At 47.3% G+C, this 13138-nt stretch overlaps 1 protein-coding gene across 4 annotated transcripts in view; it reads left to right on the forward strand.

Moving 5' to 3' along the window:
- Positions 1–12930, forward strand: part of ZMYM2 (zinc finger MYM-type containing 2) — a 69717-nt gene extending 56787 nt beyond the window's left edge. For 2 of the 4 annotated variants that reach the window (XM_021065427.1, XM_021065426.1), the window contains exons 20-25: positions 1317–1482; positions 2005–2156; positions 6644–6758; positions 7657–7908; positions 8175–8295; positions 9804–12094. In XM_021065427.1, the coding sequence (XP_020921086.1) occupies positions 1317–1482; positions 2005–2156; positions 6644–6758; positions 7657–7908; positions 8175–8295; positions 9804–9996 (999 nt within the window). In that variant the 3' untranslated portion in view covers positions 9997–12094. Of the gene's footprint in view, positions 1–1316; positions 1483–2004; positions 2157–6643; positions 6759–7656; positions 7909–8174; positions 8296–9803 lie in introns of all 4 variants that reach the window. The other 2 variants (XM_021065428.1, XM_021065429.1) reach the window with 2 other exon arrangements.

The following is a 13138-nucleotide window of genomic DNA, read 5'->3' on the forward strand; positions in this document are numbered from 1 at the left end:
CATAAGCTGCACCTGTGCCTGAGACTGTGGAAAGGCACTTTGTTTCCCAAAATTAAAGACTTTAAGAGATAAGGTTTTTATAACTTCATTTCTAAATAGTAAAAATACCTCTCATATTTAGCTATATCTTTAAAGAATAAGAGTGAACATTACTGCAGCTTAATTTTTATTCTAAATTTTATCTTGATGAAAGGTTGCTTAAAGAAGTAAATTTAGTTCTTTGACAGGAATTGAGACTGTTTTCTAGGGAACTTTTTTCCCCACTGTTATTTCTGATGAGGTTGAGATTTGAGTTGGTTCCACGTGGGCTCTGGGCATCCCAGGGTGTGGGAAGACATGTGGGCAGTTCAGTCCTCACAGGCCCCACTCATGTGGAGGCTCCCAGGCTGGGGGTCGACTCGGAGCTGCAGCTGCTAGCCTGCACCACAGCCACAGCCTCGCCAGATCTGAGCCCTGTCTGCGACCTACACCACAGCTCACGGCAATGCCGGATCCTTAACCCACTGAGGGAGGCCAGGGATCGAACCTGCGTCCTCATACACACTAGTGGGATTCGTTTCCACTGAGCCACAGGGGGAACTCCAGGGAGTCCCAGTCTTAATGCATCAGTGGTTATTGTTGTTTTAAACATTTTATCAACTTCTCTACTTCGATTTCCAACATGAAGCAAGATTCACTTAAAAGAACGGCTTGTACAAATTTCTCCGAAAAAGAAAGACAAATATTGAAAAAGGAGGGAGTGCCTGTGATAGAACAAAATTGGAATCTTCTCTCCACATAGAAAAATGATTCCAAAATGTGTCAAAGACCTAAATGTCAGAACTGAAATAATCAAACACTTCCTTTGGCTGAGGCATAGTTTCCTAGATAAGACAACAAAAGCACAGGAACAAAAGGGAAGACAGGGGATCTGGACTGCGTCCCAAATTTCAGAGTTTTGTGGAGTAAACGGTGCCATCAGGAAGGTGGGAAGGAGCTTCCTTCGCTGTGAGCTGGTGTCTCTCTCGCACGGTGGGATTTAGATTCTATTTCCGATTTTTAGTTTCCTGTGTTCGCCGTCTGTTTTGCTCATCCTCAGTGCCCCTCAGCTCACACGGGGGTTGCTGTGGTTTTGTTGAGCAGGGCAGCTGAGGCGGAAGGGTGGCCTTCCCGAGGAGAATGTCAGGTCATGCTGCAGGGACGGTTCGCAGGTTCAGGACTACCGCGCAGCTCTAGTCGTCCACGTGTCTCTCTCTGTTTGGCATTGTTAAGAAATGACTTGCGTTAAGTCATAGGCTTAAGAAAAAGAAGGCTTGACAGTGGTGTTTTACTACTAGGGAGCCAAGAGGAAAGCTCTGTCAGGATACCAGTCTCACGACGATAGTTCAGACAATTCGGAATGCAGCTTTCCGTTCAAGTACTCGTACGGCGTGAATGCATGGAAGCACTGGGTCAGAACGAGGCAGCTTGAAGAGCTCCTGGTGTTGGATGAGCTGAAGTCTCGTAAGTGTTCTGATTTAGTTTCCTGTGTCCTTTTTGTTTTGTTCTGTTTTGTTTTTTTGCTTTTTAGGGCTGCACCTATGGCATACAGAAGTTCAAACCTCTACACAAGGCTAGGGGTTGAATCAGAGCTACAGCTGCCAGCCTACACCACAGCCACAGCAACGCAGGATCCGAGCTGCGTCTGTGACCTACACCACGGTTCACTGCCAACGCCCGATCCTTAACCCACTGAGGGAGGCCAGGGATCAAACCCACAGCCTCATGATTCCTAGTTGGTTTCGTTTCTGCTGCGCCACGACAGGAACGCCCAAGATTTTTGTTATTAATTGTTTCTAATTTTAAAATACATGAATTGGCTTAAAACATTTTACATTTAAATATAGCCATTACTTTAAATTTAGCTATTACTTTAAATTAGCTATTGCTTTTTAAATTCTTACATAGAATAAAATGGTTTCAGATAGTTTCTCAATCTTAAGAAAGTGAATAGTGACAATAGTTTTGAATTTCATTTCTTTTTAGCTAAATCAGTGAAGTTAAAAGAGGATCTGCTTTGTCACAGCTCTGCGGAGCTGAACTGTGGATTGGCCCACTTTGTCAGGGAGGTGCGGAGGCCGAACGGAGAGAGTTACGCACCCGACAGCGTCTATTATCTCTGCCTTGGCATCCAGGAGGTCAGTAATTTCATGGTGACTTGGAAATATAAAGCTGTTGAGAAAGGTTGTTGTGCTGCTTCTTAGAGACAAAAATGTTTTGTTTTGAAAATATTAAGAGTGGGAGTTCCCACTGTGGCACAGTGTGTTAAGAATCTGAATGCAGCAGCTTGGGTCATTGTGGAGGCTCGGAATTGATCTTCAGCCCAGCGCATTGGGTTAAGGGATCTGGTGTTGCCGCAGCTGCGGTTCAGATTCGATCCCTGGCCCAGGAATTAATGTATGCTTCAGGTGAGGCCATGGGGGAAAAAAAAATTAAGAGTAGCTGTATGGCACGTAAGGATTTATTGGCTTACCAAGAAAGACAATAGTAATTTAATCTATTCAAAAATACTAGATTATTATAAATGATTTTATAACTGCTTTGTATATATGTATGCTATAATGTGTTACATTCCTAAAAATCTTTTAAGTTCTCCAAAATCAAAATGAACTTAAGTGAAAAACTTAAGTTCGAAAATCAGGCGTCTTTTGTAACAGGACTAACAAAGCTGTATATTGATTACCATATATATATGTGATAATCATACTTACTAAAAGCATAGTTGCTTTACAGTGTGCAGATTTCTGCTGTAGAGCCAAGTGACTCCGTCATACAGCCATGCCTGCACTCTGCTTTAAACACTCCCTTCCGGCATGGTCTGTCCCAGGAGCCTGTCCATGCTGTACAGCGGGACCTTGGTGTCTACCCATCCTGTAAATAACAGCTTGACTCTACTAACCCCAAACTCCCCATCCACCCCACTCCCTCCCCCTCCGCTTTGGCAACCACAAGTCTATTCTCTCTGTGAGTCTGTCTCTGTTTGGTAGGTAGGTTCATCTGTGCCATATACATATATTTTTTGTCTTTTTAGGGCTGTACCCTTGGCATATGGAGGGTCCCAGGCTAGGGGTCTAATCAAAGTGGTAGCTGTTGGCCTGCTCCTCAGCCACGACAGTGCAGGATCTGAGCCTCATCTGTAGCCTGCATCACATCTCACAGCAATGCCAGATCCTTAACCCATGGAGTGAGGCCAGGGATCAAAGCTGCGTCCTCATGGATGCTAGTCAGATTTATTTCTGCTGGCCCATGATGGGAACTCCCCATCTGTGCCATATTTTAGATGCCACATATAAGTGATATCATATGGTATTTGTCTTCGTCTTTCTGACTTGCTTCACTCAGCATGAGAGTCTATAGTTCCGTCCATGTTGCTGCAAATGCCATTATTTCCTTCTTTTTGTGGCTGTGTAGTATTCCACCATCCTGCATTCCTTGATGGTCTGCTTAGAGTTCCTTCATCTTCTCCCCAGGGTGAAACATGAGGAGGTTTGCAGCATTTTTAAGTTCACACTCACATGCTTTTTTCTTGGAGGTGGGCAGCTAAAAGCTAGAATATTATCACTGAAACACCAATTGTGCAGAACTACTGACTTTTAGCTAAATTAACAGAGGGTTATTTTACATTGCTTTTAAAGAAGCTTTATGCAAATAGTATTTAAAAAAGCCGTTTTAGGTACTTTCTTCCCCTTTTCTGGCCACTCAGCAGCATACGAAGTGCCCGGGCCCAGGATCGAATCCGAGCTGCAGTTGCAACCTAGGCCCCAGCTGTGGCAATGGCAGATCCTTAACCTGCTACCGCGGGCCTAGGCGGGAGCCTGCGTCCCTGCCACTGCGGAGACCCCTCGGATCCCGTTGCTCCTGCTTGGGCACACCTGTAAATTTAGATCGTTAGGAGTAGAATCCCTTAAATATGATTTATTGAAGGTGTGCTGCTCATCTTCCCTCTGACAGTGGGAGCCATTAGATCAGAGCGGATGATGGCACTGGTCTGGCTTTGGTTAGTGTTCACGTGGTACGTACTCTTCAACCTCTTATTTTCACTCGCCGTGTCTCTGTGTGTAAAGTAGGTGCCTTATAGGGACCATATTGTTGGGCCTTGGTTTTTAAATTATAAAAAATTGTAATCCAATCTGACAGTGTTTGTCGTGGTGTCTTTGGACCAACCCTTTTTTTTTTTTTTTTTGATGGACAAGTAATAGATTTATTAAGATAGGACGCTTGTGGAGTTCCTGTTGTGGCGCAGTGGAAATGAATCCAACTAGGAACCATGAGGTTGTGGGTTCGATCCCTGGCCATGCTCAGTGGGTTAAGGATCTGATGTTGCCGTGAGCTGTGGTGTAGGTCGAAGATGTAGCTCGGATCTGGCGTTGCTGTGGCTGTGGCAGCTGTAGCTCTGATTAGACCCCTAGCCTGGAAACTTCCATATGCCTTGGGTGTGGCCCTCAAAAGACCAAAAAAAAAAAAAAAGACGCTTGTGAAAGATTCAGGCAGGCAGGCAAGAAGGCTCTGCGCCTAGAGTAACACAATTTTATTTTATTTTTCTTTTTTTGGCTTTTTGCCTTTTCTAGGGCCGCTCCTGCGGCATATGGCGGTTCCCAGGCTAGGGGTCTAATCAGAGCTGCAACACACAGCAACATAGCATCTGAACTGCGTCTGCGACCTACAACACAGCTCACAGCAATGCCGGATCCGTAACCCACTGAGCAAGGCCAGGGATCGAACCCGCAACCTCATGGTTCCTAGTCGGATTCGTTAACCACTGCACCACGACGGGAACTCCTAGACTAACACAATTTAAAAAAATAAAGAATCAGCTAGTAAGCATTGTGGGCTCTGTAGGCCGTGTGTGTCTGCAAGGTAGCCGCTGGGCCTGTGCCAGCACCCAGTAGTCTGTTTCAGGAGAACTTCATTTCCTGAAATAGGCAGTGAGCCTGGTGTGGCTGCAGGACTCGAGTTGGCAGACCCTGGTTTAGACCTTTTACATTTCATGTCATTCCTGCGATCACTGGATTAAAAATCCTGCTTCTGTGTCCTTGTTAAACTGTCTTTCCCTCTTATCTGCGGGGGAAATTAAAATGCACTGTCGGGAGAGGCCTGTGACTGTGGCCTCGCAAATCTTCCCGCACAACCTTAACGCCTCGTGCCCGTTAGCAGAGCACTTCCTCCGCTGGGCTGTAACTTTCGGGTCTGAGGTGTGCCCAGCAGGCGTGTCCTCCTCCTGCGTCCCGGTGTCAGGTCGGCAGGTGCGCTCTTAGGGCGGCTCCCCGCGACCTCGGCACCGCGTCACCCCTTTGCTCCCCAAGCCCCGGACGGGCGCCTTTTCCTTAAAGGAAGCAGTTAGGTCCCCTCTCCCGCGCACCAGAACCGCCGGCCAAGCTCCTCCGGTGCTTGGGGGCCGTTACTAAGTAGGACCAGCGTCGCCTGGGCACCCGTCCCGCGACACCTCGGCCGCCACGGGACTCGGGGGAGGGACACTCAGGATGAGGGCGGGCCCGCGGCAGCGCCGGCCTCGCGAGATTTCGTCACCTGCTGTGCCGCGGACGTGGAGTTTGCCTCTGCGACCTCTCCCGGGACGGAGGGCTTTGGACCTCAGTTGACTCCGTGTCACTGAACTTCAAAAAGCGAAACCGTGGGTAGGGGGGCCCTGTGTCTGCTCTTGGTGGTGGTTTTTTTTTTTTTTTTTTTTTTTTTGCTTTCTAGGGCCACACCCCCGGCATATGGAGGTTCCCAGGCTAGGGGTCCAAGGGGAGCTGCAGCTGCCACCCTGCACCACAGGCACAGCACCACCAGATCCGAGCCGCGTCTGCCGCCTGCACCACAGCTCACGGCAACGCCAGATCCTTCACCCACTGAGCGAGGCCAGGTATCGAACCTGTGTCCTCATGGATATGATGAGTCAGATTTGTTTGCGCTGAGCCAGGATGGGAACTCCAGGTTTTTGTTTTTTCAAAGTTTTCTTTTGATGACATATTTATCGCCACCATTAGTTTATTTATGCCTCTTAAATTTTTTTAAGTTGATTTATACAGTACACTTCCGGTGAATCATCAGCCACCTTCAAACACTCTGTGTCCTCACCCATGATCCCCTCACACAACGTGAGCCCAGTTCCCTCCTCTTTGTGCTGTGCTGTTGTCATGTTTAACACGTTCTCCTGTTTCTGCCATCGGAGATGGACTTGGCAAACTTTGGTGTTCGCACCATTCTGACAGCCTCCCTGTTGAGGTTTGTCATCGTAAGTTACAGGATTCATAAATGTCCACTGACCCAGGGAGGGTGGAGCCCAGAGAGGAATCCGGGGAGGAAGCAGCGTCCGCAGGCTGCCGGGAGGGGCCGTCTCACCTCAGCCTCGGTGTCTGCGGACCAGGTGCTCTGGTTTCTCTGACAGACCGAAGATTCTCACCCAGGTCTTTCTTGTCAGATCGTGGGTGTGGATTCCAGCTTTGAGTTTTTTGAGCAACAGATGAACTGGTAATGTCTAGATATGTAGGTAAAGGCAGTAGTCTCATATTTTATTAGCATACTCATAAAGACAAAGACAGGACGTTTGTTTATTTTTTCCGTAGGAAATACAGCAGATAACTGGTATATAGGTAGCTGATTTTGCTTCAACATTTTTTTGCAGTACTTGTGTGGTAGTAGTCGGAAGGACAACATATTTATTGATCCTGGATACCAGACATTCGAGCAAGAATTGAATAAAATACTCCGAAGTTGGCAACCAAGCATTCTTCCAGACGGTAATGCTCCTTTATTTATTTATTTATTTATTTATTTTTTGTCTTTTTGTCATTTCTTGGGCCGCTCTCTCGGCATATGGAGGTTCCCAGGGTAGAGGTCGAATCGGAGCTGTAGCCCCCGGCCTACACCATGGCCACAGCAACGCGGGATCTGAGCCGCGTCTGCGACCTACACCGAAGCTCACGGCAACGCCGGATCGTTAACCCACTGAGCAAGGGCAGGGACCGAACCTGCAACCTCATGGTTCCTAGTCGGATTCGCTAACCACTGCGCCACGATGGGAACTCCAAGGTAATGCTGCTTTAAATATAATGTCCCTGAGTTGCTACTGGAATTGTTCTGTTTTCACAGAAAGTGTACTAAAAATAATAGGAAACAATTTCGATTAGCGTGTACTTACTCACGGATGCATCTGCTCACCCTTTTTTGAGTTAGAAGTGAAAGGGGTTGAGAGTCAGTGTCTACGAAGAGCTTTGTCGCAGGATCACCCGTTGTCTCTGCAGTGAGAACCCGGGTGTTTCCTTTTCAAGCCTCCGCTTCTCTGAGAAACCCTGTTGAAGAGGGTGACGGAAACTCGTTTGGGAGTGGAAATCTGGGTGGTTTTTGGTTGTTGCTGCTGTTTTCGAGGACTTCTCCAGACTCAAATTCGGTTCTGACCGTGTCTGCTGGTCCTCTGGACGGCGAGGCGCAGCCCGGGTCCTCGAGCCGGTCCTTGCCCAGGGGCTCGTGGCGTGCTGGGCCGTGGTTCCTGGCCCTGTGTTGCCGCAGGGCTGTGTGGGTGGTTCTGCCGTTCGTCCCAGGTGACCTGGAGCGAGTGGAGGGTCGGCGTGGGCTTGTTCTTGAGACGCTTAAAGGAAAACGGCTTCATTCTACTTCTTTGCAAATATCTTGTTGAAGGGTCGATATTTTCCCGCGTTGAAGAAGACTATCTCTGGAGGATACAACAGCTGGGCTCGCACTCGCCAGTGGCTCTTCTGAACACCCTCTTCTACTTCAACACTAAGTATTTTGGCCTGAAGACGGTGGAACAACACCTACGCCTTTCCTTTGGCACCGTGTGTAGGCGTTGGAAAAAAAACCCTTTAACGATGGAGAGTAAAGCGTGTCTCCGGTACCAGGCGTCTTCCTTGTGTGGAGCAGATAACGAAGGTAGCGTGACAGGTTCTCATTCTGGGGTTGTTGGCGGGAGGAGCCACTCCCTGCCTTTCTAAGGACCACCTGGGTCCCTTGTTCAGGACTGTCATTGTCATAAAATGAGACAGCCGGCGTCTCAAGATGAGGGCGTACCGGAATCCGTGCGTGGCGCTCTGACGGTGCCGGGCCTGTGCTTTGGCGTGAGAGAGTCTGGGAGTGCGTAGCGCCATCTTTCTTCAAGATCGGCCTTAGAACGTCTTTTGTAATTTTTATTTCTTCAGATAAGATTACTACTGGAAAAAGAAAACATGAAGATGATGAGCCAGTGTTTGAACAAATTGAAAATACAGCCAATCCTTCCAGATGTCCTGTGAAAATGTTTGAGTGCTACCTGTCTAAGAGGTAAGTGTCACTGAGGTTTGATGGATTGATTGATTCTTGGTGGTAAGAGTATGAGTTGGTTCCCTTGAATTTATCACTCCCAGGAGGTGATTTTTTTCCCCGAGCCTCTGTTTTAAGATTTCTCTTTTATCCAAGTCCATTCAATTGTAATGTTTTTAGTCCTATTATAAAATACCAGCTGAGACTTCCCATTTTAAGTTTCAAACATACGGTAAAAAATCGCTCTCTATTAATGAAATCACTGCCATTGTAGAGGGTCAGACAATAAGTATTTTAGGGTTTTTTGGGCCTTGGAATCTCTAGTGCCGCCAGCTCTGCATGACAGGCCGTGGGCAGCGCCGTCCTGGGCTGAGGAAGTGCCTGGGACGGCGGCTGACCAGCAGCCCGGGAGAGAGGGCGGGGAGGGAGTGGGGGCGGAGTTCTGAGAGCCGGCCTCTGCTCTGCACCAGCGCTGCCTCCCCCAGTCTGATAGCAGCAGGTGCTGAAAAACTGTCCACCACTGAAATCCTTAGAGCGCGTGAGACGTTTTATGATGCTCATTGCTTAAGCATGCACGCTCTAATTTTTAAAAGGTAAACATGAACTCGGTGTATTTTCTTATGTAAACAGCTTTAAACGTGTTCATGAATCGCCCCCAGGTTAGCTCTCAGGAACCGTAAAAAACCAGTCATGTCACCCGTGGAATGATTAATTTTAAAGACGGAGTATTTCTGGTGAGGTTTCGGTGCCCTTGGCGGCTGCGCAGTGAGTGGCAGTCACTCTTTGTTGATGGAAATTCCTATCTCAGTATCATCTTGTTGTTGCTTTAAAAATTTAAGTTTCTGGAGTTCCCTTCGTGGCTCGTGATTAACGAACCCAGCTAGGAACCATGAGGATGCGGGTTCGATCCCTGGCCTCACTCACTGGGTTAATTAAGGATCCTGGGTTGCTGTGGCTGTGGTGTAGGCCGGCAGCTGTAGCTCAGATTGGACCCCTAGCCCGGGAATCTCCATATGCCCTGGGTTCCCTCCCTGCCCCCCCAAAATTAAGTTTCTTTTGTATAATGCTGTGAATTAAGTATTTTTATTTTATGCGCTACCATATTTCATCAATTCTAAGGTAGATTTTTCACAGTTTACATTCTCTCTGAACCTGGAATGCGTGTTACAGCTGATGCATCTTGAATTGTAATTGGCAGTGCTTTGCTTATTTTACGGCAATATTACCATAGAGATTACAAATAATGTTTCTATTGATGGTGTTTGGATTCAGTGAAATACAGAATTTCGATTACGGTGGGACATTTCAGGTTTCAGCTCCAAAAAAACCAAATTGTGGGAAAATCATCTTTTATTGTAAAAGCTAACGTGCAGAATATCTCAGGTAGAAAGTTTCACGTAGGCACAGAGGCATGTCGGTAGTCCACGCAACGTGCTTGCTGGTAGCAGACTTCTTCCTGAAAGGAGAAAAGGGCGTTGTGGGGAGTTTGTACACATGTTGTGAAAGTGACTTTCTCCTTTCTCCTCAAGTCCACAGAATCTTAATCAGAGGACGGATGTGTTTTATTTGCAACCCGAATGCTCTAGTTCTGCAGAAAGCCCTGTCTGGTACACGTCTGCTTCACTGGACCGAAACACCTTGGAAAATATGCTTGTACGGGTTCTTTTAGTCAAAGATATTTATGATAAAGACAATTATGAACTGGATGAAGACACAGACTGAAAAGGAACGTTTCAGAAGCAGTCGGGATAAAACAGCATTAGATAGTCATGCTGCTAGGTCTTTTACTATGGAAAACATTTCAAGTTTACTCCTCCTGTTTTGCGTTTTGTAGCAGTGCACCCGTTCTGGGTCCTACCGTGTAAATAATCTGTGAGTGAAGGTTGCCATTATTCTATGTAGTGGTTTTAGGATACTTACAAATACATTCAGATTCTTTTTTTTATTCTTATTTATTTGATTAGGTATGTTTGTAACTTTTTACATGACCGAATATGAATGCGAACGTGCCATGTATAGTTTCCCGTCGCAGGAGCCTCCGTGCTGCCCAGCTCTGCTGTTGCCGAGCCGCCTGGCAGGGGTGCTTCTGGGTTCTGACCAGATGGTTGTGTGTGGGGAGCAGCTACTAAAAGTTTAGAACTTGCAGTGTCTTTCAGAATTTTTAAAATAAACTGTAAACTAATAGGCTGGGTTTTTTGCTTTGTTTTCCGGGGGGTTTTGTTTGTTTTCGCTTTAGTTCCTGAAGCCTTTCGAGGTGGTGTAGAGAGATCCGACCTCGTGCCGAAAAGAGGCGAGCGAGTGCGGGGGGCGTCGCGGGCCGTGCGGGGAGAGAGCGTCCGGGCCCCTCTTGCAGCCGCAGTGTCCTCTGCTCCCTTGCGGCTTTCTGTGTCTCCCAGACAGCAGTAGTTACATACGTGTATGTGTGTACACACCCGCACACACAGATGCGCATAAAGAATGCTGTTGAGAACGTGATCACGGAGGCACTTGCTTTCTAAAAACGTCTAATGGGAATTCTGTTCTCTGTGTTGACCTCGCGTCTCCCAAATGCCCTTCAGTTTTGACAGCCGACTTGGCTCTTCCTGGCAAGGGTGCAGAGCATGTTGCAACACCCAGGTAGCACCCTAAGCGCCACCAGTTTTCTGAGACTTCCTGTCCTGACGCACGCTTTGGGGAGAATTGTTCAAACACGCCGCTCCTGAGACAGTTGTTAGAGAAGGCGAGCTGGTGTAGAGGAGACGGTGGCCTGTGTCACTGTGAGGCCACCAGCGTGGTGCCTCTGACATCCCACGTGCCCGGAGGACGGAGGCAGAGACTGCCGGATGTCGTGTTCGATGCCGGATGGTGTGGCTCTGAGTTGTGAGTACTCCTCGCTGAAGACTGCAGTAGAACCGCTGTCGTGCTGCAGCGTGATCTGTCCCTTCAGACCTTTCCGTTGAGAACAAGGAAGTTTACGTAAAATGGCACGTTCTGAAGACGGCGCTGGCCGCGCTTCCCCTGAGGAGGATTTGCGATTGACCTGATGGAGCACGAGTCTGACCGAGGTGTCTTGTCTCCGGGTCCTGCGTCACCACCGTGTGGGTCGTTTTTAAAACTGTCGGGGAGCTGGGGCTGTCCTCCGCCGGGTGCGGTGGTGCCGGACCGTCCCCGAGGTCGTGCTCTCTTCCTCGGGGACCTGTCCGCTCAGTCACGGTTCACAAGTGTCATCACTGTCTATTTAAGCAATAATTGTGAAAGATACGGGGGCGTAAGTGACTTTATCATGTTCCAGCTTGTTCTCTAAGTTTGAGTAACGCTTCTGTCCCTTAATTGATTTTTATGTTTGTTGGTTTGCCAATCAGACCGACAGCCGCGAATCTGCCACGGATTAGATAGGCCGGTCCTCGTTTAACGCCGTGGGTAATGTCTTTACAGTGCGTCGGACAGAAGGCTCCTCATGCTTTCCTGTCCCGGACTGCGGAGTGAAGCACGGTTCCTATAAACACATGTTGTTGATCCCAAGGCGGGTAATGGGAATCGCCTTCCTTCCTCCAGTTGGTGCTGCATTCTGTCCAGAGCAGTGACACCGCCCCAGAGGTCACTCAATGTATCTTTTACCAAATACCACACGTTTCTGCCGGGGTCCCCCTGTTAATGGCACCTTGTTTTGCTGTTTCCATTTTCTTGTACATTTCGGCTTTTCTAAACAAATGTTTATATAGTTTTGATACTGATACAATCAAGGATTTCGAGCTCTTGTCTTTGTCCTGATTGCAAACCAAGGATGGGTTAACTTGAATCTCAGGGAAAAAAGGAGAAAATAATACTATTTTATGAGAAATTGTTTGTTCTGTGAAACGTCCTTCGTCTAGAATACATTTCGTTGGTTCCTGGACCCCTTAGTTTGTGTGGTCGTAGCCAACTGACGGGCAAGGGACGGCAGCGTGATCGTTTCTCTGCTTCTGAGTGATTTCCGATGACAGCAGCCTGTAAATGTGACTGAATTGCCTTTAGATGTCGATTGGAGATGCTCTCTTTTTCTGTCCCAAGAAGATTTTGCCATTTAAAACGACGGAAACGTTTTCACCCATATTGAGAAAAGTGAATTTCCCGTGCACAACTGAATTTTCATTCACATATATATTTTTTTTAGACTTTTAACTGTATTAGGCAATGTAAGACATTAAAGGATTTTTCTAGGCAAGAAGCTCAACTCTTTTTTTGGCCATAAAACTACTTTTTGTGTCATGGTAGTTCATGTTTTTCTCTACGACATGGAGGTGTGACCAGTGTGTTAAGCGCACCGGGGCTGGAAGAGGGTGCGTGTTGTGCTAGGCATTCCGACTTTGCCAGCCTGTTCTGATGGAATTTCCCGTTGTCCTGGCCGATGGTGGCCTCAGGGTGGGGTGACGTGTTGATGCACGGTGTTAAGGACTATGTACTGGAAAAGCCATAAGATGGCAGCTCTCCCGTTTGTACTGCAGTGCGGGTCTTGCAATCTTAAATCACTATAAACATGTACAGTTTTGCTTTGCCAGTTATTTCCAGGATGTGTTGTTACGCGCCTGTCATTTATGTTCTCAGTTGACGTTGACTGTAGGATCTCGTTCCCTCGAACGACACACTCGTGAAAGTGTACGTGCAGATGTTTTTACAGAATAAATTTCTTTAACTACATTACAGTACTTTTGGATTTTCCCCCTTCACAAGCCCCTTACTCGATTTTGGAGAAGGTCCTTGGATTTTAGTCACTCCATTCTTCTGTCCTCTTAGGAATAGACGATTGTCAATGCTGTTTTCCAGGGTTAAGTACTTTTATTCTTTCTGAGTATATCATGCTTGAAAACGATGCTACTTAAAAACTTAGAAGTTCATGCCCAGAACA

Source organism: Sus scrofa, chromosome 11, assembly GCF_000003025.6.
Source record: "Sus scrofa isolate TJ Tabasco breed Duroc chromosome 11, Sscrofa11.1, whole genome shotgun sequence".
NCBI lineage: Eukaryota > Metazoa > Chordata > Mammalia > Artiodactyla > Suidae > Sus > Sus scrofa.